This window comes from Etheostoma cragini, chromosome 19, assembly GCF_013103735.1.
Source record: "Etheostoma cragini isolate CJK2018 chromosome 19, CSU_Ecrag_1.0, whole genome shotgun sequence".
Taxonomy (NCBI): domain Eukaryota; kingdom Metazoa; phylum Chordata; class Actinopteri; order Perciformes; family Percidae; genus Etheostoma; species Etheostoma cragini.
In genome coordinates this window covers 8199385-8226653 of record NC_048425.1, presented here as the reverse complement: position 1 = coordinate 8226653, position 27269 = coordinate 8199385, and the positions used below count along the sequence as shown (strand labels likewise).

Here is a 27269-nt window from a genome sequence, read left to right as displayed (position 1 = left end):
GTTGTTGCATTGTGTACTGGTATTGTTTTTACCCAGTGGTGTAGTCTAGTTTTTTGTAGGGAGTATAGTGTAATATTTTCCCTCCCAGCATTGGACTCACTCATCCCGGTGTGACGCGTCCCAGAGCGACAACCCATAGGTTTTTCTATCGGCCCATTTTCTGTAGCTACTGTAGGCTAATGTTAACGCCTGCTTCAGGGCCAGGCTTACCAAAACACTGAAAAAGCGTAGTTTAAATTCCCATTCATTTCATATACCTACTTTAGTGATTCACATTAGTTAATTACAAATTTGCACGGAGAATAACCGCCAAGTAACTGTGTTGTTGTTTCTAGGCGACTCGCAACACAGACGGGGTGAAGTCACGAAGGTAAGTGTGAAAGTTCTCTTACAAAACAATCATTGTTACATAACGTATGTTCTTTAAACCAATCTCAATCGTCATGGGCGGCACTAAGCCCGTCTTGTGACAGAAAACTCAGATTGGACAGATAGTCTAGCTAATTGTCTCAATTAACAATGCAGAGATGTGAGATGCAGTTAACCATAGACCCCATAAATCTTCCGGCGTTTAAAATTCCAACACAAAAAAAGCGAAAGGAAACAGACATTGGTAACCAGGGGTTATTTGTTTGCTTCACCTATTCACTTGGGTTTTTGGGGCTTTGACAGAGAGGGGGTGAACGCCGCACTAACGCACTTATTTTGACTCACAAAGTAACTTTACATTTGGTAACTGCAGTGCTAGTTGGGTTTTACGTGTGGAGGAATAAATCATTGCAATACAATCTCAAGCGCATCACAGTCTGTGTTTGCATCTCTTAGCGTTTAGTCCCTCACGGCAGCACTTTGTTGAGCTGCTTACAGCCACAACAGGGGGGTCCTCCCCTTATCATATATTGAACTTCATACACTTTATTTGCTGCATTCTGGTAAATTGTATGCAACAATTCATGGAGCAAATGTGTTTATTCATGTAAAAGAAATTATTATTGTACTGCACTGTTCAAAAAATGTTCTGCCCATTTAAAACATCACACGTTTCCAGATGTTTTCTGTTCAGAAATCATGTACATCTTGATAACAAGTCGGTTAGAGACCTTGTTAAAGCTGTGAGCGGCAGAGTTTAAAATTACAAAGCAGACATGAAACCATATCTTTATTTTTAAAGCTCCTGTTGTGTTTCTTTAACCTCCACCCAATAACAAGTGACGTTAGACACAGTTCTTGTTTTCCGTACATGTATTGAGCCCTCTGAATGGTTATTCAAGATCTCCGCCTATGTCACCAGGACTAGGTTACTAGATATACAGATACAATTTCCTTTTATTTGTTAATGAACAATAAATACAAACAATTTCCGCAGCCTGAATCAGACTCCTGCAGATGACTTACAAAGATAACTGCATAATATGTAACAGTTGCAGGCCTACGCTAACAGTCCTAAGATGAGCCAAACAGTGATTTGTGAGTTCTCATGCAGCTGTGTGTGCAGATATTGTCAACGGACAAATACAAAATAGAAATTACCTTCACATGTGTCAGGGAAAGTTTCCCCGTGTCATGAGTCCCCCTCAGTAAGAGGGACTTTTCCAGTTAGGCCGAATCTATTTATACGCTGGCGCTGACACATAGAGCAGCTGGGAATATAACGTAGCCTCCGACACACACACACACACAGATAAACACCATGTTGAAACTGAATTATAAAAGACAAAGATGTCATATGAAGCATTCGTATTTCGATTTCACCCAGTATCCTTGTTGTGTTTTCCAAATATAAGATGTATTTATAGATTTACAAAACGAGGCCTTCCTTTGATGTAAATGATATACACTTCTTGACATAAGACTTCTGCCCGTAATATGCCTGATTTGAGTTCCATACTTAACTTCACATAACACATTTAATTGATTGTTATTATAACAATATTACTTAATGTGGCTTTAAAATCTTTTATTACATTCCAACATAAATGGAAAAAACGTCTGTAATAAGACCCTTTTCTATTAACTTAGTTTAATTAGTTACAGTATATTCATGTGATTTCCAGAATTTTATAACACCAACACCGCAAACTGAGGTTACCTCACAGGTATTAAAACCATATGTATGTGGTGGGTCCAGTTTACACAGGTCAGATGCCATTTTGTAAGTAAAGCTTGTAGGAGATCTGTTTAAAGTAAGAATTAGCACGGATTCAGTACTTTTTGGGCCTGAGAACTCGAGAACAGGGTCAGTCTCTGAATGTGTTCTTATCTGGAACCAAACATTCAATACATAACAGGGAGAAATGTTTACATTAGTCTTAGTAATTATGCATCACAGGATATGACTTTTGTTTTGGAGTTGCATAAGGAAGCTTTCTGGGTCCCCTGCTTTTTTCACTATACATGCAGATATTATCACACAATACAATGATCATTCATTTCCACAGCTATAGGGGTAGTATGAAACTACACTGTATGAATGTCAAGCCACATGACACGCCTTGTCTGAAAACAATACATGGATGAATTGTAACCTTTTTCAAAGAATCTGAAGGGTTTAAATAAGGGTACAGAGATCTACAGTTTCAGGATTGTTGGTGAGTGAACTTTATTTCCATGGCACCTTTGAAAACTAAAGTTGAAAAGTGCATTACACGTGCAGATACTATGCCCTGAAATTTGGCAAAAACTTTAGGGAATTGTCAAACATAAAGAATGAAAACAAAATACATAACAAAATACGTTACGACCACGCAGTGGGGGTCAGTGGGAGATGAGCTCCCATAAAGAGGGCTCTGCGCTCCCATGAAAGCAGAAACATCATACATCTGTGGGGGTTCCTAGTACATTGCTAACAACCATCATTTAATCACAAATAATGCATTTTTCAATGTAATTAGTACTATTTACAAAAGGAGACAAAAGGCTAAAAGAAATGTGTTTTCAAGGGGAGCTGCACATCATAAGTAGTCATGAGACAATATGGCTGCATTTCACCACCAAGCCACCAGGTGAGCAGTAGAATATTGCACAACTATGCCTGTTAATAACAGGGCATGAGCCACGACCGTTTTTTTTATTTCCGCCCCTAAGATTAATTATTTTAACGGTCCACTTCGATTACAACTCAAACCCTGTTAAGGACGACATCAAACCATCCTAGTAATACGTTGTAATGTAATAAATAAGTTGTTCAACAAACTTAAACAGTAAAAAGCATGATCCCAGGAATGTGAAACTTGTAACATTTTGGTTTGTTTAAAATATCCGCACTATATGAAGTCCAGCTAAGGAGGGCTTGGAATGTAGTCAGAAATATATCAAACTAAATTTGGAAAGAGACTGAATAAATATGTTCTCTGCATTAGGTGTCAGAGGCCTATGAGTGGTGGAAGTAAGAGAAATTAATTTATAAAAATACATTTGAAATTCTCCCTGCACGCAATTGGATAACACCACGACTGATTAAACTGTCGTCATCAGTTTAATATTGGCACTTCAGTGTCCCTTACAGACCTTGGCGCTGAAGTGTTGGTTAAATTTGAATTTAGGTATACAGGGTTCACCCCCACTGCTCATGGTGCCATCTTATTAGATTCCAAATTTTCAATTTTTTTCTCCAGATTTCTCTATGGTCTTTGGGGTGAACGTCACGCTTTGAACTGTGGGTAATTCCCTTTGGTAAAGTCTGTATCGATTTAGGTTCACGGAAAGGGCTCGGTAAGTGTGTACTCAAACCCTCACAACCTTTAAAATTCGACATCGGGACAGCCCTGAGCTCCAACAAAAGTCCATGAGTCTGTGAGTCCAGATTTTGGAATCCTGTTTTTCAGCAGTTCACTCTGCATGCACGCTGGGAAACAGTTCAGCTGCATTCGGGTGGGTAAAAATAAAGCAAGAAAGAGCGGAGGGGAGTTACTACATGTGGGAATAGCAGTTTTTTAAAGTTGGTGTTTTGCCAAAGCTCCATCATGGGGAGGTTATGTTTATCTGATTATCTATTCTGAGAATTTTATTTCCTGGTTCCTGTCGTTCTGTAACAGCTCTTAACTAGGAAATGAATTGATTTTGTCACATTGAACAGGGATTGTCATGTATATAGGAACTTAATGGTTAAAAGACATAACAGACAAAGTGCTTCCGGAATGTCAACTTTTCAGAAACTACAAAACATCTTTGTTTTTGGCTTCAATTCCAGTACATAGTTTATGGGGACGGGGAGGGGGCCATGGTGGCAGCTATGAGGTGAAGTCATTCCTAAACAATCCACTTCCTGTCTGCAGGCCAGCCACCAGTTGGTATGCATCCTGTTTCGGAGTCCAAAGCATTGTAATGTAATTGAGTGTATATTTTGACCAACATAAAGCAAGTATTGACTGTTATCAGGGCTATCCACAAATGATAATCCATTACATAACTAACTAATACAATAGTGGTTGCCTATGGGACTCTTGAATGTGATATTTATTTACGTTTTATTACTTCTTAATGATTTCCCTTCTCTCCCAATTTTTTGGTTTTCTTTTCATGTGAGCCCACTAAAACACACGAGAGAATAAGATTTTCAAGTTAAAACTGTTCCTTTCGAGATTTTGATGAACATGTACTTGAGATCTACCAATGGTGGAGTAATCATATCCCTGTCAGTATCATGCCTCACAGTTCCATCTATGACCTTTGTAAATATAGCTCTAGCCAAACACCTGTGCGCTGTCTGTCAGAAGCAAAGAGAGGGCAACAAGCAGCAAGAGCATGCGCCACAATATATTTATAAGGTCACAGAACATTGGGCTGTCCCTGCAGGCAGCCACGATGCAACAGTCTATGGTAGAGTCACATGTATAGCCTTACACACCATGCCATACTGTGGCATCATATGGTGTTAAATGTTATATACGTTTTCATGATTTTGTTTTCATCTACTGTGGCTCAGAATAAGGATAACCTTCTCCATTATGTTAGCAAATACTTAAAAAAATAGTTGAATTGAAGTGTCGGGTGGTTGAAAGTGTTTTGCTTGGTGGTTGCAAGGATATTTGTAGATGTGTGCCAGACAGCCTGGCAAGGTCAGTGACTGAGAGTCTGTTTGGTGTGTTCAGTGCCGTTGTCAGCCGGAGGAGCCATTGGCCCTCACTTTGGCCAACTTGACATGTTAAATTGTTGGGTGGGCAGTCGGACTCAATGACCCAATCTGATTGGTGGAGTGCTAACCCGGAAATGACGAGCGGGATGCGCGGGACTAACCCCTTACTAAACTGACGAAAGAAGACAGATTTAGCAACTGCGAGGCCTATTTCTTGTATTCCAAACAAGCCATCATAATGGTCAGTTTTGAAATTCCGGAGAAGCCAGACCCACGTGACGCGTTCGTCCAATCAGCTGCCGGTTTTCAATTTATGGGCGACAGTACAGATTAACACCGGTTTTGTTTTGGAGACTTATTATGTCTCGTGCACACGCAGAAAGTTTGCTCAAGTCAGCGTCGCTTCGGTGTGTTCCCGGGTCGTTTTTTGACCAACCCGAGTAGGCAGTCAGTCCGACTGCCCTTCTGCCAAAGGTTGGCCGTCGGGTTGGTGTGTCAGGGCCTTTAGGGTGTTTTGGGCAGTTTTTTTCCATAGCATTTCTTGGGTGTTGCAGGGTGGTTGTTACGAGGTTCCGGGCAGTTGCTAAAGTGCCACCAGATGGTTGATAGATTGTGGTTGGTAGGGTGTTACTAAATGGCTTTAAGACAACGGTTAAAGGCAGCTCACACATTTCAAATTAGTCTGATTTATTCAATTTCAGAAATGGTTTTAATCAAAGGAGCTAATCGGGACCAAGCCAAGCTGTGTTGAGAGAGTTAGTCATGTCAGTAAAAGATTGTTTTAATTTAGAATTGTTTTCAGCTGGTCAATAATTTATGAAATAACGTTTGTTTGTTGATAATTTAAGTCCAGTTTAAGACCATGTTTAAATTACAATCACTCAACTCATGTGTAATTGCCTTTTTACAATGGGATTTACATACTTTATCTTGGAGTTTTATTTTCCTCATTATTAGTTTTTAATACCAGGTTTTGAAGTCAATGTTTGTGCCTCAAGTACTAGTAACTAGAACTAGTAAGTTTGGCCTTGTACATTTGATGTGCCAACTAGTGCCTGTTTATACATCCAGTAAGAAATATTTTTAACTTCTTGTGGAAGGATGTAAGGTAAGTATTCACCAATTTCTCAACAAAATATCTGGCTCTTACTTCCTTTACTATGTTCACTAGCTGTAGGCTCTAACTGTGTCTGTCTGCTGCTTGCTGCTGAGCAGGTAGTGTCCAAGCGTTTTCTCTGAAAACATGTGAAACCAGGTTGAACTAAAACTAACCTTGCAGGGGAATTGCAGAGTTGATAATTATCTGTAGATTTGTCACTATTTGTGACTGTTTTTACAATCAACATAGCCATATTAATGTAAAAAAACTCATAAAGTGCCATGGGAACTTTAAGTATTTTTATTTCCTTAATTTGTGTTGTCACCCTCAGATATTGATTTAATCCTTCATATGTTGTTTTGTTTTTTTAAATAAACTACAATTTTTTTCATATTGCATATAGTCATTTGACCTATCTTCTCATAAAATTATTGTTTAGTGCAGCTTTAAAGTTTGCCTTACAGCAGTAGAAGGAGGCTAACAGTTGTACCGTTGCGAGTGGGTCTTACAGTTTTAAGCCAACAGCTACTTCGCTTGAGGCAACACGGTGTTTATAATTTCACCTGGTAAGCTTTGAGCTTTGGCAGTACTGGGGACAACAGTTGCCCCTGACAACGGTTGTCTGTGGTATTTGACACAGTGTTTGACTCAGCTGTGAGAAGGCTCATGTGTCCGGTGACCAGCCATCACGAGGCTGTCATTACCATCAGTCATCTGTGTGTCTCTGCTGGAGGGTTGAGAATCAGCGCAGCGCTACAGACTACTGACTCAAGGAGGAGAGGACTTGAGGAACAAATGCACTTCATCACTCAACAGTGACTCAGCTGAAAACACAACACCTACAAAACAACTGATAGTCCCATATTCCTGCTTTCTGACTATAAAAATGCATATTTCTTGTCCCAAAACATTTTTTTCCCAGCTTAGGTGGTGGTTAGGTGGTTTCATGTTTTTCAATGGAGCTTTCTGTCAAATTGGTGGTTCACGACTTAGTCTAGCTTAGCATAAAGACAGGGAGAGTGGGAAAGCAGTTAGCCTAGCCTCATTAAAAGTGAAACAAATACACTTTCTGGTTGTTGGTCAAGTAATAGCTCCAAAGGGTAAGCTTAGTTTTCACTCCTCTCCCCTGCTTCCAGTCTTAGCTTGGCTTGGACATTCTCAACCTTTCTTGTTCAGGTGATGGTAAGACTAGGCATTCCTCCCAAAATGTCAGTGTTTTTTAGAATTGTGAAGCAAATGGATGCTAATTTATCTACCACTAATTTGCCCCACTTTAATGTAATGGAGAAACCTGGCCACATACTCTTCATCGTTCCAATATACAAAAACTCAATGTTACAGGGTACAATGATATTTTAGACAATAGGGTTCTTAAAACATTTTCTTTGCTTCAGCTCCATAAAGAAAAGGTTTTCCCCGGTTGGGGTGGAAGACCAATATGAGCCCTGGGATCTAACGCCAACATATTTGGGATAACCTAAATAGTCAATTATACAAGCCAGGCCAAGCCTTTATTTGGGCTGGGCACACAAACCGAGGTTTTTTGGTAATATAACTGCAGTTTTGTTAGGTAATTTGTAATACTATACTATACTACTATAATACATACAAACTGAGGCCGTTAAAAGAAAATCTTGTCGCCCTGTCTTTGGCAGCTTCCTGTGTGAAAATCTAGTTTTATTACCTTAAGTATTTTTGGTTTATATTGTGGTCACATTTTATTTTTGCCTATAAAGTTTGTATCAAATTGCCACAAACTAACTGACGTACAGAAACCTTGGTAACAGGTAGTGTTACTCTAGCATAGGAGTATCAGTTGGATTTTGGATGTCTGGGCATATGATAAAGCTGCCATGCATACTCTGCTGTGTGGTCTATACTTAATATGGACTTCGTGATGAGTCCAACTAATACATTTTTTTAGGCTGATGTCAATATTGATGTTAATTGTATAAAGTTTCTGTAAAAGAAATTGCATATGGACTGGGACTTGACTGATAAAATGCCAGTGTGATTTTAAAACAACCCCCAAGTGCTAAATATTGATAGACAAAATTAATATAAAAAATGTAATCTATTGGATAGTCTTTCACTGAACAATGAGGTTGATATAACTACTGTATGTTTTTTCACAAGATGCAAATTAAGTATCTCCACCCTGTAACTGGAAGTGTGCATTTGAGATGACAAGGAGATGACTGAAGAACATTGATGACCTCACACGAGTATAAGCAAGAGCGTGTGTGTGTGTGTGTGTGTGTGTGTGTGTGTGAGGGACGGGCAAAAGCTGGCAGTGGTTGGCACAAGCTCAGATTGATGGGGGCTCCCTCCCTCAATCCTCTGTGCCTTGGACAAACACAGCCATAGTAGGAGAACACACAGGCCTCTGTTCCAGCTCCATGTAAAGCAGTCAGTACCTTCAGTTAGATGGTTCACTAAAGGAGCTTTCACTCCAAAGCACAGGATCTGTGGAGTGACGGAGGTCAATTAACCTTAATCATATTTAGCTGAATTTCTGTGTTTTATTATTGAAGTTCATTAGAGTTTTTTCTGAAAACCTAAAATTATGTTGGTATTTGCTGTCCATATTCAAACCTAAATATATCAATTACGATCTTAAAAGGGAACTCCTTAGAAAACACATGTGCGCCATTTTTATTTTAACATAAATTCACATATTTGTGTGTATTATACATACACTTATTTTGTGTATGCACCTCATTACATAATCACACACTAAGGTTTCTGTCCATTTTCATCCTCAATTTACAAAAATAAAATACAGTTTAAATGTTCCGGGTCAGATTTGCACTTCGCCATCTTGCCGCCGATGATCAACACAAACTTAAAGTGAGCATTGATCAAATGATGGTTACCATGGCTACGGCGCTAAACTGCTGCACTTTTTTTTTCTAAATGAAAGACAAGTCCAAGATCAGATGCACATTTATTATTTTAAATTTATTTATTGTACTGCTGTCCCCAACCCACCCACAACGGATCCGCGACCCTACCAGTTGAGGATAACTGGTTGAGACCACACTCTATAAATGTGTAACCTTGGCTGTTGGAAACTATCCGCCAAAATATGTCCAGATTATCAAAACCATTTTTTTGTAGGTCAAATTGGAAGTGTGACCTGAAATGTTGCCAATAATTCCTTGTTTCAAATAAAATAGTATAGAGACGTTCAAGCAAGGGGTGGTTCTGTAAACTATGATGGACTGTTTGGGTGATAATTTTTTCAATTTGTATTACGTATGTTTGGCTAACCTGAGGGACTTTCTTTCCCTTTTGATATAAAGTTATTGAGTTGCTTCATGGAAAGTAGGGGAGCCAGCATTTTTTGAGTTCCACGCCAGTTTCGTTATGGTAGTACAATCCTAAATTGGTGGAATAATCCTTTAAGACTCTGGTACAAGGTTCGTGAAACACGTCGTCCTGCAGGTAGAACAGAAGAACACAAAACAGTGATATGATTTGAGTGTACCAATACAAAAGCTAAAACAAACTGAAATAACTGAGTAAAAAAAAGAAAGTTGTTTGAAGAGGTTGTACAAACAGTGTGGGCTGGGATATTCCACACCCTTCTTATCTGTATAAGCCACACTTAGGCTTAGTCATTCAGCAGCGTTTACCATTTTTGTCAGGTGTAATTAGTTTCACTATGATATGACGCAATAGAGACAATTAGGCAAACAATATATATCAAATAAACTATATTTATAGCACTTTGCACACAACACAAGTTGATCCAAACAGATTTGCACAACACCCACAGACAAACAAAGAGAAGGAAACATAATATCATGATGTTTTACTATGGTATTGTCATAGTAATGTGGTTGGAACAGCAGGTTGATTTGGAACGTGTGCTCTTGTTTACCTCCAACCCAATTAATCCACTGTACTGTACAGCAGTGATTTCCATCCAGGGGTCCTAGGAGAAATCAGCTGTAACACCTGAACAATACATGTTGCAGTTATGTAAGAACATGTGAACACTAGTTAGCAAGAGAGCAGAGAAGATTAGCTGCAGTTATTGAATAAATGATAGAAATGACTAGCTGAAAAGTAATGACTAAACAACTCCAAATATTAGCAAAGTAGGCTAATGGAGAAATGGTTAAAGTGGCTAAAAGTTGAAATAGTTAAATAATGGTTGACACAGTAAAAGATCCTCTATACTAAAACTATAAGTATTTCAAGCAGCGCCAACGGCATGAAACGATACAGACCTCCTGTCCCCCTAAAGGGACGTGGCCTTGTTTATTAGTGTAGTGAACGTTGTGTGGATGAATATAAAGTTAAATTTGTATAATTTATTAGTCATTTATTTTGCTAACCTTAGATGTACAGCTTTGAAAAACAATTTAGCATCAAAGAGATTAGTTTTGTTAGGGTGTTCACAGGGTGTTGCCAGATCTTTGTGAGTTTGGTTCTGAGATGAAAACAGGTCTGGAACATAGTTAAAGCTATAGTGCGTAGTTTCTGTCTCCCTCATGAGGAATTCTAAGTAATGACAACAGCACTGTCAGCGTATCCACATGATACAAGCCCTCCGTGATCACGCATGTGCCCCCACCCCTACCCCACACAGCTGCTAGTAGCCAAGGAGGACACGGAAGATTAAAAAAACATGATGGACTCTTCAGACGAGGTAATTATCTTCACTCAAGTTTCTGTACGGGAAAGCCACCGGACACCACAATCTTCAGAATATAGCCATACTGAGAAATACAGAGAGGGGTGTATGGAGCCGATAGTCTTAATTAGCTTTCTAGCAACTCATTTAGCAATGGCTGGAATGTAACTGACGTTCATTATTATCAAATAGTTACGCACTGAAGCTTTAATTTTTTTTAGTGAGTTATACATTGGTAAAATTATTGGGAATCGATGAAGTGGTATGCTAAATTCATCTGACAGGACTGTGGGGGGAACCTCAAAACACCTGGGGCTAACAGGAAGGTGTTGTGTCAAAAGGTTGAAACTGCTCAAAAAATAACCAACGGCAGCCTCCCTTCCTTGGAGGACATTTATGTCAACAGGTGCAGAAGTAAAGCGGCATTTATCATGAAGGATCCCACCCATCCTGCACACAAACTTTTCACCCCCCTCCCCTCAGGCAGAAGGCTGTAAAGCCTCAAAGCCAGAACAACAAGGCCCAGACCCAGAGGCTATGAGGCTTATAAACTCCCTGACTTAAATCTCAGCTGCATTTTTTCCAGAAGCAACGGCATGCAGCTATTGATTCACTTTTCTTTTAACATGGTGCCTTGTTTTTAAACTTTTCTAAGTAAATGCACAAGTGTTAGCCAGTCAGCAAATTTGAACTGAAGTCTTGTTTACCTAGAACCTTTAACTATTTGTTTTATTAGAGGTTTTAGGTTATTTATCTATTATTTACAGGGTCTTTTTTAGATATAACACTGAAAGTGTTATTTATTTTGTACACTGATGGACCTTGGTAATGGATTTGGTTCCTCCATGTCTCAACATGTTTGAATGACAATAAACTAATCTGAATCTGAATAAAGCAGCTAAAGAGAAGTATTTAACAGAGCTAGAAGGGCTGTGAAAATTAGACTTATATTCATCAAATGGACACAAAAACAACACCAAATAAATTTTGTTGTAAGGAACTGTTCGTTATTAATGTTAGGGGCTACTGGAGGAGTTTTGGGATGTTTAGTCAAAAAAGACTTTGCAAGCAGTTGATTTTCTATGACCCTCCAAAAAGATTAGGAAAAAAGGCATGACCCTCCCCAATGATGTATTAATGCCGTCTGTACTGGTTTGCAGTGTTTATTTGAATCCATGACATGGTATTCATAAGAAATACAACAATAAAACATTGAGACCATTCAACCAAGCAATATTGGCAATAACATATTCCACATAAGAACTGGTCGCTATGGACTCATCACTAGGCTTCCTCGGTCACTGTATGTTTTAGCATATAGGTATCACATTTGCTCTGAAATCTTTGCCAATGCCCTCTAGAGGCATAGGCAGAGTTTGACATTCGAGCCGCGAATGTCAAGAAAACGGAACGAGAGAGAGAGAGAGAGAGAGAGAGAGAGAGAGAGAGAGAGAGAGAGAGAGAGAGAGAGAGAGAGAGAGAGAGAGAGAGAGAGAGAGAGAGAGCAGATGAGAGGGTGGTTTGGTCCTGTTTCCAAACAAACCTCTCATCTGCTCTCTACCTCTCTCTCGTTCCGTGGGGTTTAAAATCAGCTGTTCCACTTAGCTGCTCCCTTTAGACACCTGGAGAACTTCCGTTGTGTAATCTGGATGCAGAGATTAGACACATGATAAACATTACACATCACAGATTTAGACCTTTTTTCAGACCCCCTGTCCCTTAACACTCTTTCTGTAAACTTTAGAGACTCTCCCTCGTGTTGGTCCCACTGAGGCTAATATTATATGAAGAGGATGTGTGTGAGTGCTGATCTTCATGGGACACAATATGCCCTCATGGCTGACCTTAACTGCAAGTAGAAGAAAAAAAGATGATACCGGAAGATCATACTCAGCCTGTAAATCATTAAAGGCTCTTAAGCCATGGTGACTATACAGGTCTTTAAAAACATGAAGTCCCCTGTTCTTCCAATGTGGGAATGAAAAAGGCATATTACCCTTAAGAAGTGAAAAATTGTAGTCTGTGGTCAAGTTTCATTACAGTACAGAAAGTTGTAAGTAGCAATGAAATTATGGGGCCTAAACTTAATGGCTTAATTGGCTTGTCAGTGCCTTGCCTCATTGAAGAGTTGGGAATTTTAAATGAGGCCTCTTTCCTTTCTATATCTATTTAGATATTTATGAATTAAGTTTTTCCCAGTAGCCAATAGGAAGAGTAAAAGTAATCATAGAAGAGTAAAAGGTAACACCTCGCCTTGAGGTGAATTTGGGAGTTCTGTCCAGTGTTCAAAGTTCTTCTTTATACGCATGAATATACCTTGAAAGTTTTGTGTCAATAGAAAGTAAATTTTGTAACCAGAAAACAAGTGAAATTAATCAAACGTGGAAAGCAAATGTGGAACTAAGACACCTGTGTTGCCCAATTAGAAAAGGATGTCATCAGCATACAATGACAGCCGATGATTTTTATTACAAAATGGGATGGAACGCACTGACGGATGTGTCTGACTTTTATGAGTCAGCGGTTTGAGGGATATATTAGCAGCAAAAGAGGGCAGCACTGATAAGTTCCCCTAGATACTGGGAACTGGACAGAGCAAATATTGACAGTGTGGACAATTGCCGAGAGATTTGCATATACACTTTTTACCACACTAATAAAAACAAAAACACTTCTGACTCAAACAAGTTTTAAGTTAATAGCTGATGGCTTGGACCGTTTGGTGTCCTGTGTGAATGTCAGGTGTTTGTGGTTTTGTCTGACTGAGGGCTCATCAGCTCTAATGGAGTGGAGGAAATGGTGCAGATGGACTGAGAGTACTCAGGCTCATCCTCACAGTTTTCCTCACTCAGCGTCAGTTCACTGAGATCACCTTCCAGCTCTGCATACTGCGGAGCAGAGAAGAACCTCATCACAGCACGGACCAGGGGAACCTGCAGGACAGTTTCCCTGAGGGTAATGATCGCCACCAGGCCCACCAGAAGGTAACCTGTGGAGAGAAGAGGATTCTTTTTATTTTTTTATTTTAGAATCAACGTCCAGCCTGTCAAAATGGATATCTGAGGTTATATTACAAAGTCTGTCAAGATATTTAAATGTGCTTTTTAAAATTATTTCTTTAGTACGGAGGGTATGTAAAATACACTCAGTATTTTTAGGGCTAATCCTTGGTCTATTTCAACTGTTGTTTATAAATTTGCTAAATCCTTTTGAAGTATGGAATGTGCAAAAGAAACAGCATTTACATAATCGTGTGGTTTGAGAATAATAACAGAATAAAGTGAGTGAACACTTCCATGACAAAATAAAATGTAAAAAAAATAACAATTATTTGCTTATTTGCTAGAGTTGGCCATAGTTCTCAATGAAGTCTGGAACTGACCCAGTACATCACAGTTTAAAACATTACTTTCCTTATAATGATGCTAAACTATTACAATAATAAATACTATAATGCAATAGTTTATATAGGACAGCGGTGGAATGTTTATACGTTTTCATGCCATTTTCTACTTGAAAATTTCGTAGGGAAAATATTGTACTTTTTACTCTACTACATTAATCGGACAACTTTATTTACTAGTTACTTTCAAAATTAAGATTTCTTCACACAAGACAGATACAAATTATACAATCTGATGTTTTAATATAAATTAAACTAGCCAACCATTCAACAGCCTACAAGTCCAGCTAAAATGATTAGACCTTTAAACACACAAACTGTTTGTTTCCAGTTTCTAAAGTGGGAGGTATTTCTGCATTGAGTACTTTTCCTTTGGTACTTTAAGTACATTTTACTGATGATACTCACATATCTTTACTTAAATAACATTCTCAATGCAAGGCTTTTACTTGTAACAGAGTCTTTTTACAGTGCGGTATTAATACTTTTACTCAAGTAAAGGATCTGAATACTTCTTCAAAGAACATACATGTGGTGAGGAGTTGGAGCGTCTCCTTGGCTGCAGGGCCCCAGGTTCTCCCCAGAGAGTTTTCTCCTTGGCCGACGGTGCTCAGGATGACAAAGCAGAAGAAAAGAGCATCCAGGAAGCTCCAGTCTGGCTCCAGCAGACAGACCAGTAGGGCAGGGAAGAGAAAGAGGAGGGACAGGACAAGCACAGAGAGGAGAGCGGCATTGAGCATGACGGCCCGGCTGTAGGACCAACCCCAGTATGTGTGCAGGTGATGGACAGGAGCGTGGGTGACCACAAGGAGGAAGTTGGACAGTAGGGTGAGGAGGAACAGGGTGAGGGGGATCCCCACGGCGCAGTAGAAGATGCAGAAAAGCTTGGCTTTGTCTGATTTGGGGGTGTAAGAGTCAGAACCTGAGGAGGAAGAAAGGGAAGAGGTCTACAAGGAGGAGTTTATAGCAAATATATGAAACATGTTGGCAGTTAAAGATGAAACCTCAAATTTCTCAATTGATCAATTCATCTATCAAATGTGAAGAACAATTCACAATTCCCCATAGCGCTAAGAAACAAGCAACCAACAGTCTATAATTTAAAGATATCAAGTTTACTCAGACAAAACTGATTATTTTAAGGGGATGGAAGAATGAAGGGGTGCCGTCAATCCAGGAGTGGCCTTGTGAGATGGCTTGGGAGACGGCGTTTAAAGACAGAATACCAGATAAGATCAGTTGCATTGTTTTTTTTTAATCAGGGCAACAGTTTTCAGATTACATTATGCACTTACATAATAGCAAAAGAGTTCTCTCATTGTTTTTTAAAATAGTATCAGATTAGTGAACAGAATGTGCATTTGGAACATTGGATGAATGGTTGCTGATAATAGGCAAAGTAGAGACTGTATTAAAGATCAGCCAACTGCTCAGATCAGCTGGTATTGTGTCTATATTGGAGTAGAATAGAAATCTGTAAGTGATCCCAAACATTTGACCGTTAATGTGTGTTTATGTGGTTCACAATTTGTCTGTTTTGTTCCTATTTTGTGTGTATATATATATATATATATATATATATTTTTTTTTTAATGGATGCATACTACAATCCTTGTATGAATGTTATGATTTCTATCTTTGTTGTCGGTCTGTCTTAGGTTACTTATTTTATGAAACATGATCTAACGCAAACAATGACCACCACAGAACTTTATTTTATCATCCAGTTTGACAGCAATTCATAACAGAAATAATAATATAAAGGAACTACTTTAAAGTAGATTTTCTTTGTGGTGAAATTAAGTGGTATCAGATCAGTACAGAAACTTCAGTACTTACAGGTCTACAGCTGCCTACAAGTCCAGCTCAAATAATTAGACGAATAAAGACAGAACTCTTTGGACTGTGTCCTGTTTCTAAAATATGAAGAATTAACTGAATTGGGTACTTTAACTTTTAACACATTTTCTGACGATACTTACTTTTACTTAAGTAAAAATTTTCAATTTCAATCTTACCCATGGTGGTCAGAGTGACAATGACAAAGTAGAGTGACGATGTGAAGTCGTAGCCTGCGTCCTCAGCCTCGGCCTTTAGAACAGCCAGGTCGTCCTGGTGAGCAGCGAGAGCTTTCTCCAGCAGCTGGCTCAGCCGGCCCGGCTGCACGCAGAGGTTCTCCTGCAGGAAGGAGCCATGCACATCCTCCAGCTCGGCTCGCAGCCGTTTCTCCAGTGGCCTCTCCACCGCTGTGAACACCACGGCACCCAGCAGAATGTAGAGCAGGTAGCAGAGCAGCAGGCAGGCGAATGCATTGACCTGGCAGAAGAGCCCCAGGGAAGACACAAGCTGGCCCATTGTTGTTTCTGACTGCTGTTTCTCTACAGACTGCAACCAGACACTGAAAGCGAGTTAGGTTTGAAATATTTAGAAAGGTAGAGGAAGGTACAGACACAGGCCCAAACAAAGGGGGAGATCGAGTGGCTGGGTAGCTCACCTGGTAGAGCGTGCGCCCATACACAGAGAATGCAACTTCTGAAGAATTGTCATTGCTCCTCTCTCTCTCCTTTCATGTCTGTCCTATTGAATAAACTTCTAAATATAATCTTTAAAAATAACAAAAAAAAACAAAGAAGAGATCAGTTGAAAACTCTTGTGAATTATACAGACCTGGGGCCCAGCTAGGAATGTTGACATGAGTCTGGATATTTTTTTTTGGTTTGCTTAATTCTTAATTTATTTCTGGAACTGTTGTCAGAACAACAAGATCCATTTTTTGAAGTAGAGTTATATTAGTTACTTTTCCATAGTCCATGTATCAGCCAAGGGTGTAACTTTGGGTTCAACATTGGGGGGGGGGGGGGGGGGGGGGGGGGGGGGGGGGGGGGTCTACCGAGTTGTCTGGGCTGTCCTCAAAGAAATTTTGAGCATCAAACGCTTAATTTACTGCATTCTGGTGAATTCTGCAACAATTTGTGCCTTTTCTGCATGCAAATGTATTTATTTATGCAAATATTATTATAATTCCTTTCCCTGGCAGCTTAACGTAATTTAACCCCCCCCAATAAAAAAGTCTCTTGCCCCCATGAGGAATTCTAAGTAATGACAACAACACTGTTGTCCACATGATGAAAGTCGTGACGAAAGAATACTCTGTTTTTACAACACCGCAAATACATTTCTAAAACGCTGATTAGGAAACATACACCAATTTTACCACACACACGTGACAAATAAACATGATGCAAATAAGATAATAAGATACACCTTTATTGATCCCTAGTGGGGAAATGCGGTGTATAAATACAGAAAACACAAGCAGTCAGTCCAAAAGTGTGCTTATGGACTGACTAATGTTAACCACTTGTCAGTGATGTTGGAAAAAAAGCTAATTAATTTTTATTCTTACATTCTGATTGCACTACTCTAATATTGTTGGGAATTTGGCCAACACCGGCGGACAAACCATAGTTTACATAGTAAACGGTGCTGGTCTGTGTGACTTCCAGGTCGGGCTTCTTAAATTGTTTCCAAAACGCTGTGAAAGTGGGAAACGTTCTCTTAATTTGCTTGTGCGTGTCCAAACTGCATGTACTGTGTGTTTATTGTGTGTATTTTGTGTAGAGTCTGTAGCAGTGGGACGCTGCTGTGTTGTAGTGCAGTCTGAGAACCCGCTCTTTAGAGAGGCAGGTGAAGGGAGTAATGGGAACACGCCCAGCGGCGCACAGGTTTGCCCACTCTGCCAATGACGGGCAGTTTTTGGGTGTAGGCACGCGGTGCGATTGCAGAGAGGGGCGGAGTCGGGGCAAAAGTGGTCTGGAAGGGGCGCCGGCCTTGGCAACGGCGGCCCATTTGCCGCCCGCCGATGAGGAAGGAGAACACAGGAAGCCCCGTCTGAGGAGAGGTGAAGCGAGATTTGGGGAAAACGTCCCGAGATGGACCGGCTGAACGCTGGCCCGAACGGGACGAGGAAGATCTGGAGCGCTGCACGGAGGAGGAGCGAGCCAGGGACCTGGACAGAAAAATCAAAGTCCACAACATTCAGCACTGCAAAGCAGGGTTATTATAGTCAACCAAAAAAGAAAAGGAAAACAAAACAGGCCGTGAAAACAATTTTTAGCAAACTGAAACTTCATAAAAACTAAAACCTTCAAAAAGAAATAAAACTACAGTAAACTATATTGCCAGGTTAAGAAAACTACTAAAAAATTAAATAAAATGAACATAAATAATTTCATTTTTTAATTTAATTTAATTTAATTTTTTTTTTTTTTTTTTTTTTAACAGACGTGAAATGAAATGATGCCATGATTGCGTCACATCGGACACCAAAGTAAAGCAAACATTAAACATCATGACTATTCTCCAACCATATATTTTGTATGTCTATGTAGCTAAATACGTCTGAGACATTTTACCGGGCCCTAGTCCTTGGCAGCAACCCGCAGTCCTTTGTCAAGTGTCATCCCCTCTCTTTCTCTCTTCCACTCCGTCTATCCACTGTCACTATCAAATAAATGGAAAAGCCCCAAAAACTAATCTTAAAAAATAATAATTGATGCGTTGCCGTACCTTCCTGACCCGGTAGCTGCCAGGCTGGGGGGGGGCGGATCGGTGCGTGGACTCCCATCCTGCCGGGGGCTGATGTTGAGGTTGGCAGTCAGCTGAGGCATCTTTCGGGTGGTGTCAGGGTTGGAGGCAGGGCCGGGGGGTTCCTTCCTGGCACCATCGGAATGGGACGGGGCGCAGGAAGGGAAGCTGCCGAACCCGGGCCCGGTACTGAACCGGACCGCCAGGCTGTCTCCGAAGAAGGAGTAGAGCTCACAGTACATGGCAGGCAGAGGGACCGGGGTCCACTCCTCCCAGGGACAGCCGGCCCCGCCCGCCTGAAGGTGGCTGGCGATTCCCAGGGCGGCCTCCGACAGAGGCTCAGGGGGGGGGCTGAGGCCGGGGGAGCTTACCCTGTAACCCATAGCCCCCCCCACAGAGCCCAGCTGACTCCCGGAGCCCCCCTCCGCTGGCTGAGACAGAGACAGAGCCTTCATCTTCAGCAGGCGCTCCACTGCCACCTGCAGGCCACACAGCACAACTTATTCATCAGTACACAGCTGTAACGTGCTGAGGCAACATCTGGATTTGTTTGTGGGGTGACCTTACGGAATGGAATAAACAATCAAATCCAACCGAGCCATAATATTATACAGTTCAAACAAAGCGTAAAGAAAAAAATACTTAACTCTGCTCTTTCACTTTCCCCACACAGACTTTTTTAAATTTAATTTCTAATTTAATTTGGCATAGGGGATTCCCAAACAGCTTGGGTGTTGCACCTTAACCTTATAATGGCAGGGAAAACCGTGCCATTATACATGCTGTGCACACTTCCAGAACTTGCTGGTGTACATTATTCTATGGCTTATAAGTCGCATCAAGTAGCCATTCTGTTCCGTGCCAGGTCATGAAAGGTCCGTTGCATCTTGTGCAGCACGGGGAGTGATATTTGGAATGAGATGGGAAGAGGCAGAAGTGTGCCTGAATCAGATGGTACAGGAGACAAATATGTTCCAGTTAACGCTGTTGGTTACAGCAAAACCCTTAGAACAGAGACGACTCATCAGCCAGGATGTTGTTTCATTGCCGATCGCTGTGTGAAAGGACTTTAGTCCCTGCAGTACTGACCAGGATGGCTCCGTACACCTTGTGTCCGTCTGCTTTGACCTGGGCGTTGGAAACGGAGTAGTCATCCAGCACAGCCTGGAGGTTGGCCCAGTACGCAGGGAGGTGTGGGAAGAGCACTCTCTCAACAGCCTGCTCACAAAAACACACGCACGCACGCACGTTAATTCAGATGTAGTCCGTATCAACAACGTTTCAATCGACTAAAATGTCTTGATTGATTTGACTGATGTTGCGATTTTAGTCACAATACTCGAAGGAATGATAATGTTGGCATCATTATGCTCATTTTAATAAAAATGAAAAGCAAAAAAATGTTCATAGTGTGCTTTTTGCTAGGATGTGTATCAAACAAAGATTTTTTTTTTCTTTAGTCTGTAGGGTAGGATTTGTAGGAAGGGACATCTCTGCAGCACTACAATACTTCATTCAGAATGGTTTGACACATATTTGTGTTTCTCTCACTATGACTATACAGTCGTAACTTGATCCCAAGCTAACCATCACTCTCTCAGTTGCTTTACCCCACTAACCAAGCGTGGACATACCTTCCATCCCAGAGCATGAAGCCCCACCACAGCTCCATAGTGGGAGCAGAGCGGCCTCACCGGGTCAGACAGAACCTTCTGGAGCGACAGCAAGATCTGATGGTACAGACCACTCACCAGATCACCATGAGTCCTGAAGAGAAAACACAGTAATAGGACTTTAAGTGGACATTCACCAGGTGGACGGAGACACAACTCAAAAATGGACTTTAAGGTTGCTCTGTGTCCCATATATCTCATCTATCTCAAGTGGCCAATACATTTTTTTTTAATAATGTCAATGAAGTTTTCAATCTAATAGAAACCACAAACTCGGGCTAGCTTTGGACAAATACCATTTTGCTTTTATGGCAGTTATTTTGGCCTTATATTTAAAATTCAGGAATCAGCAATCAGTGAGGCTTAAATTGAAGACCTATTACAGCATTTTCAGGTTGAAAAACAGATGCAAAACTACAACAAACAGACACAAACTGACTAGAAAAGAGATGCCCAACAACCGCAGGGACCCGAAACAACCCCAAAGAAACCAAAAAATGAGATCACTACAAAGAGATGCAAAATAATATGGGAAAATTGCATATTTTTTTTAAAGATATTTTCCAGAGGAGGGATGCCTAAACCCCCTGCCAAATATGCACACCTAAGTTTTCCACAAAGCTACGGAAAACACTGGAACTACAACTTTAATACTCATGTTTTTGGTATACTCCTGAAGTTTCATTTTAAGCATAATTAACCCTGCTTGCACATGGTTTGGTATGAATGTCCTCTGTGTCTGAGTAGCTGTCAGTGATGTCCTCACCAGAAGATGTGGCTGAGGAGCAGGGCAGCGTAGTCCCTTAGGGTCCAGTGGTCGTTGAGCGGGTTGATGGAGGCGGCCAGCGGCTCCAGAATGCAGTACATGACGCTGGAGACCAGGCTGCGCACGTACGAGCCCAGGTACAGGTAGGGGTTCTGAACCAGGCTCTTCACCATGTGGAGGAGCCTGTTGAGCTGCTCCAGGTCATGGCTTACTGACTTCACCTGGACACAAGCACCCACACAGTCAAAAATTGAGATAAGTGGAAAAAATATGTATATTGTTTCAGTTTTGATTGCAGATCTACAGAAGAGGATTAGGGCCACAAAAAAGCTTGCTCTAAATGCTCTAAATCTATCAATCTAACTATATCTAAAATCAAACAAATAAGACATTTTCTAGAGAGGTTCTGCAGGTTTTACCAAGATCATTATGAATGAAATTTAAGACCTTTATCACATCATGATCACCGTCAAAATACAGCAAAATTATCTTTGGACTAGCGAGTGAAAGAACTACAACCCCACGGAATTATGAAAAAAAAAGAAAAGAAAGAAAGAAAAAGAAAAGGAAAGTTGGAGGAAGAGTTGCATGGACATAGGAAAATTAAGACCTAGACCAATACTTAGGCAAATTTAAGATTTTTTTAAAGTGCTAATATTAAGCTTATTTTCAGGTTCATATGTGTATTTAGAAGTTGTACCTGAATAAGTTTACATGGTTTAATAAAAAAAAAAAAAAAAAAACCTGTGTGTTGAGCTCTCTATTTTAGCTACAGAGTGAGGCATCTCATTTCTGTACCATCTTTGTTGGGAGTCGCACATGCTCAGTAGCTAGGTAAGGACTACTAGCCAGTCAGAAGCAGAGTATGAGGGCTTGCCACGGTAGCAGCTAGGCCAGCAATATAACGTATGTTACAAAGTGACGTATGTTTGTCCCTGAAGTAAAGGCTGGACTACAATAGAGTGGTTTGTGAACACTGTTTTCTGTTGCTAAGTCCCTCGGGGGTGGACTTTGTTTTTTTTTTACTTTGTAAACATATTACACGCACAAAATGATACACTACACAATAAAGGAAAGGGAAAGCATAACATGAGCACTTTAAGGCCTAAAATTTTGATTTTGAAATTTTAGATTTCTTAAGACCGCGTGGAAACCCTGTGTAGAGTGATTGTTTGGTTTCTGCATTTGTTTAAAAGTTTTACAACAAATCTACAAGATGTGTTCATGGGACAAACCTACCCCACTGATGACATAAACAAAGTAAGGCAGGAGGGCAGCAATCTTGGAGTTGGACTGGAGGTCCAGCAGAGCCACCTGACAACACACAGCAGAAAAATGTTAAGGCAACACATCCTCGGGCGGAGGGGAAACGCCCGCCTGTGTCCAGCGCTAGTGTACCTTCATGAGGTGGGGGTCCTCTCCCAGGATGGCCCGAGTGATCTGCTGGTAGTACTTCAACAGGTCATCTGACAGAGACTGCACCGCTGTGGGAACTGGGACAATTCAACAGTCAGCTCCAACAACTGATGGACAAACACTGAAATCCGGATTAAACTCATTTTACCCTTGCGTTGTCTTCCATTCGAGCATGCATCGTTCTCCAGGGTCAAAACTGAAAATCCACTTTTCTAGCGTTTTTTTCAAATTTATTTTTTGTTTAACACTTCTTTTCACTACCATGTTTATACATGGTAGTGATAAGAAGTGTTAAACATTAAAAAAAATTATAGTTAGTGATGTCTTTACATCACTAACACACAACTTATTACCGCTAGATTTCAGAGTTTAAAAAAAAAAGCAGAAATTATGAATTATTTAGACTACTATTAAAAGGTAAGATAATTACAACGGGTTCAGTTCAGTCAGGATGATGTTTTGAAACATTTTAAATTTTATTTCTCCAAATGCTAAAAATTGCATAAAACACTAAAGGCTCAATGAAAGTAGAGACCCGATCTTTTGCTGAACTTGCGAAGCGCATTGTCGTTTTTGTGCCTAAATTGCACACATTTTAAATATAGTATAATATAATATTAGGTGGAAAATGTTCAATATCCCAACAAGGATGCCTTCCTCCCTGTTGGCGCAGAATGCAGAATTAGCTGTTAGAGCCCTGAAATTTAATAAGGTGGTTTATAAGGTGCATTCCATTTCTTTAGGGAAGTCAGAAATAACCACCCTGAGGTTCCATCCCGACCAAAGCCAAGCTCAAAATCCAAGATGGCTGCTCCATGCATAGGTAGTGAAAGCTGTGGTAACAGACCGTTTATTAGAACTTCTGTCTCATTTGTGTCTTATCAAACCAGTCGTACACACAGTTTGGTCACACTTTTATCTGTGGACACGGCGCTATGAGTGTTTGTATGCAAAAACACTGAATTATGCGCTGTCACTGACCCACACTGAAGTAATGGTTAATCTGACTTGTACTGGAACACGGTGAACTCAAGTGTAGGTTATATCCACGACATTCCACTTCCGTGATTGCTCCGGCTCCACAGGAAATTCCGCTTGTCTATTTGCCGATTTCCGTTACTTTCAGCTTTCTTTGTGTTTGCGTTCTAAAATCTAGTAGATTTCTGAGGACTATGGTTAACTGCTCCTCGGATCTCTGCAGGATAAATCCAGAGATAGCTAGACTATCTGTCCAATCTGTTTTTTCTGTTGCATGACTAAAACAACTAAAACATATTTTGAACATACCCAAGTTGCACCAGAGCAGACTACAGTGTGTTGAGCCTGTTGATCATAATGTGGCTGAGTCTTACCTGTCCCCTGAGGCTCCAGGTTGCCCTTCCCATCCAGGTAAGACACGTTTACTGACAGAAGAAGAAACCAGGAGACATTATAACTAACAGCTAACTCCCGATTCAAAGACCTAAATGGTGAACTTTCAGCATCAGGGATACTTCTTTCAATAGTTTATGACAGTCAGGTGGCTCATACCTCGCACCATCGTCTCAGCACAGCCCTTGGGAATGTTGGTGGCCAGAGCCAACTCGACCAGGTTGATGTCCCGATCCTCAATGAAGAAAAGCTCTCCTTCTTTCGCTGAGCGGAAAGGAAGAGCATCCTGGGCCCCGTAGCCACATATGGCCTAAAGAACACACACAGATAAAGAAGCTGAAGGAAGTGATTACTGTAGCATGTTAGTGTCATATCAGACTGAGTGTTCAGAAATACAGGGAGAGACCATTGGTGTGAGCACTACAACAGTCTTACCTCCACCTTGCTCCAGCGCAGAGCTCTGTTAAAGTCCTCCACTGTCAGCTTCCTCCTCTTGGCATGTCTCATGAACTGAGAGCTGCTCTGTGGGGGTCCAAACACACAAAATCAGTACTGCATGTTACAGGTCAGTTATAATGATGTGACAGATTTGCCCATATGAGCATACTTCCCCGTGTAAACAGCTGATACATTTTATTTTTATTTCAGACACACAGGTCCATATCAGTAGAAGAATATGTAAAGCAACACAACAAGACAACAGACAAGAAGAAGAAAAAAACATTGTGTACATTTAATTTTATAATAGGTGATTAAAACAAATACAGACTTATGTTCCTATGTTTTCAAAAGCAAGAAGTATACCTTGTGTCACTCTTTGTGGGCCCAGTTAAAGCCATTAGGTTAAACCACACTTAAATGTGTGCATACAATTTCTCAACACAGCAAACAAAAAGGTGGGAACATTACTAGTCACAAACATATGACTCGCACTTGTCCATCTTGGCAGTTTGAGAAAGATTCTGCAAGCATCATTAAATGCCACCTTAAGCTTTTTCACTGTTGCCTTAATATAGCTGCAACACAAGTAGGCTCTAAGGAGTGGAGTACAGTAGGCTCTTAAAAAAAAAGGCAATATTAACATATTTTGTGCCCATGGGAAATTTGCATGCCAGCTTATTGCTTGATGTGACCCAAATATCTTACTTTGTTTACTGCATTTAGTGCTTGGTCTGCCATAAAGAAGGAAGGAAAAACTTGCCTCTAATCCTCTTTGGTTTTTGCAATCGTGACCATACTCTTTTTAGAGTTAGTGATGCTGCACACCATGCTGTGAGGAGACTCTAAGTCGTTGTTGAATGGAGACAGGACAACTAAGTCATCACCATGCAACAGACAGATGAATAATCCAGTTTTGCACTCTTAACTTTATAGAAAGATCATCCATATACTGATGGAGCGTAGTCTTTAAAGTGATACTCCACCCAAAATGGGATGGTGCTTCATACACCACATGGTAGATTTTTTGGGGTAAAGTAAAGTGTTGTTGTCAATCATAGACGCACGCGGGCAGCACTGACCTGCGTTGCCTCCCTGAGCCGGTAACACACGTCCTCAGCCAGCAGAGCAGCCACATCGTCGGCGAGCTCCACGCCTGCACTCTCGGCCATGAGTTTGACAGACTCCCGGGATACCTCGGCGAAGCGGCGCTCCTCCCGGTCCGCCATGATAACAAAGACAACTCAGAAACTGGGAAAAGTGGAAAGCACTTCATGTTAACACTTGTTACTGTGGCCGTTTATATTTTCTTATACACGAAGACTGCGTGGAGAGCGACATTTCTTTCAGAACGTCGAGGTCTCCTACAGCTAACCTTAGTTTTTTAAAGTTTAACGTTACATTTAGAAAATTAGCGCTATATTCAAATTGAGTCATGCTTGGTGAGCCATGCCGAATTTACAAAAGCCCATATCCGATTCGTGGCAGGTCTTGACTTTTGATGTATCCGTCATGTATTACTGACAATGAGACAAACATTTTTAATTACCACCTTTTTTCAATGGGAGTTATTCAGGTCTCTAACGTTACATGCATCTCACTGTCCAGCATGCTAACTCCGTATCAGCTGGACCGAACTGCTGATTTGAGTTATTGTAAATCAAAGACAACTACCATTGTTTGGTGTATAAGAGTCTATTGCTGAATTATTTAAGTTATATACAAGCAAAATACACACTGAGCCTGACTCTACCATTGATGTAGTATACAGGCTAACGCTACCGCCTGTTGTAGCTAGCTACAATCACATCATAAGATCCTAATAGCTAAAGTTAGCTGTCAAAGAACCTAGAAAATGCAACGCAAAATCTATATTTGAACACGACTTTACCTTCTTAGCTAGAAAGAAGGCTGTGTATCATCAGAGTCAGAGTGAAAGTTTACATCAACGTAGCTAACGTTGGTCTCTGAACACTAGGCACCCATGTAAGTATCAAGTTGGTAAAAACCGAAAGGGCGACATCCGACAAACACTTCAAAATAAGGTAACGCTAACGAGCCCAGTCTGTCAGTTTTTTAAAAGTATGCTTCATTGCTGATAAAATATATCATGGAGTCTATAAAATATCAAATTTGAATGTGCTTAGTGGTTTTCAAATTGTTTATTCATTTAGTGAATGTTTTTGACTAAAAACGCACAACATCCGTTTTCATTCTGGATAACTTAACTGCTTTTCCGTATACTAGTGAGTGACGCGCCTGGAGGTTAAGGCCAGTGATTGGTCGATTGGAGAGTATTGGAAGATACAGGTTGGTTAATTGAAAACCAGTCAGACACATGCGGATGGCTCTCTTTAATCGATGGACGTTATGAAAGATGGTAAAATGCGAAATAATGCCAGAAATCTGACTCCTCGTTTAAAATGTTCCAAGCATCTCACTTCATCTTGTGCAAGAGGTAAATCAAGGAGGGGAAGGAATGAGACGGTGCCTGGATCAGAGCAAAAGATTTGACCCATCAGATAATCATAGTTTGAAATGCAGCTGATAGACATTTCATACATTCATCATGCCTAGGCCTACTTCTGAATAGGCTGAAACTGTTGTAAATACACTTGATAAAGAAGTTTAGAGTAACATTTGCCTCCATGTTGACATTTTTTTGTAGCATTTAAACTGTTTTACTCAAACACCTTTTAGGAGAGTTGCTCCCCCCCCCCCCCCCCCCCCCCCCCACATCCACGTATGTGCATAAATAATGCAAACAGCGGCAATTCTATATAGCCTGAAACCTCAT

General features: G+C 40.6%; 2 protein-coding genes and 1 long non-coding RNA gene across 3 annotated transcripts; 1 reads left to right on the top strand and 2 right to left on the bottom strand.

The window, feature by feature from the left end:
- The first annotated feature begins 1164 nt into the window (after positions 1–1164).
- On the top strand, positions 1165–22210 carry LOC117934916. Its single transcript, XR_004654618.1, has 3 exons — positions 1165–1181; positions 3378–3379; positions 22100–22210. It is a non-coding gene; the product is annotated as an uncharacterized LOC117934916 (long non-coding RNA).
- On the bottom strand, positions 13347–16710 carry LOC117934825 (potassium channel subfamily K member 1). Its single transcript, XM_034856847.1, has 3 exons — positions 16240–16710; positions 14751–15143; positions 13347–13807 (listed from the first exon to the last, which is right to left on the bottom strand). The coding sequence occupies exons 1-3, from the start codon at positions 16574–16576 to the stop codon at positions 13557–13559; spliced, it is 981 nt and encodes a 326-aa protein (XP_034712738.1). The 5' UTR covers positions 16577–16710; the 3' UTR covers positions 13347–13556.
- On the bottom strand, positions 17738–26498 carry taf6l (TAF6-like RNA polymerase II, p300/CBP-associated factor (PCAF)-associated factor). The gene is made up of 12 exons (XM_034856748.1): positions 26364–26498; positions 25555–25723; positions 24470–24556; positions 24194–24344; positions 24016–24066; positions 22646–22740; positions 22487–22561; positions 21248–21468; positions 20443–20575; positions 19898–20026; positions 18791–19287; positions 17738–18230 (listed from the first exon to the last, which is right to left on the bottom strand). Exons 2-12 carry the CDS (start codon positions 25699–25701, stop codon positions 17897–17899), a joined length of 1920 nt encoding a protein of 639 aa, XP_034712639.1. The 5' UTR covers positions 25702–25723; positions 26364–26498; the 3' UTR covers positions 17738–17896.
- Positions 26499–27269: the final 771 nt, after the last annotated feature.

What these genes read in the sequence shown, in the direction of transcription:
- LOC117934825 (XM_034856847.1), bottom strand. Translation starts at nt 16,576, where the DNA reads ATGGGCCAGCTTGTGTCTTCCCTGGGGCTCTTCTGCCAGGTCAATGCA. An exon ending in TGTCACTCTGACCACCATGG is followed by an intron (nt 15,144 to 16,239) that starts GTAAGATTGAAA and finishes CTTCCTCCTCAG; the next exon opens with GTTCTGACTCTTACACCCCC. An exon ending in GCTCCAACTCCTCACCACAT is followed by an intron (nt 13,808 to 14,750) that starts GTATGTTCTTTG and finishes TTCTCTCCACAG; the next exon opens with GTTACCTTCTGGTGGGCCTG.
- taf6l (XM_034856748.1), bottom strand. Translation starts at nt 25,701, where the DNA reads ATGGCGGACCGGGAGGAGCGCCGCTTCGCCGAGGTATCCCGGGAGTCT. An exon ending in CCTGGAGCCTCAGGGGACAG is followed by an intron (nt 22,741 to 24,015) that starts GTAAGACTCAGC and finishes GAATTGTCCCAG; the next exon opens with TTCCCACAGCGGTGCAGTCT. An exon ending in AGGTGTACGGAGCCATCCTG is followed by an intron (nt 19,288 to 19,897) that starts GTCAGTACTGCA and finishes TGTGGCCTGCAG; the next exon opens with GTGGCAGTGGAGCGCCTGCT.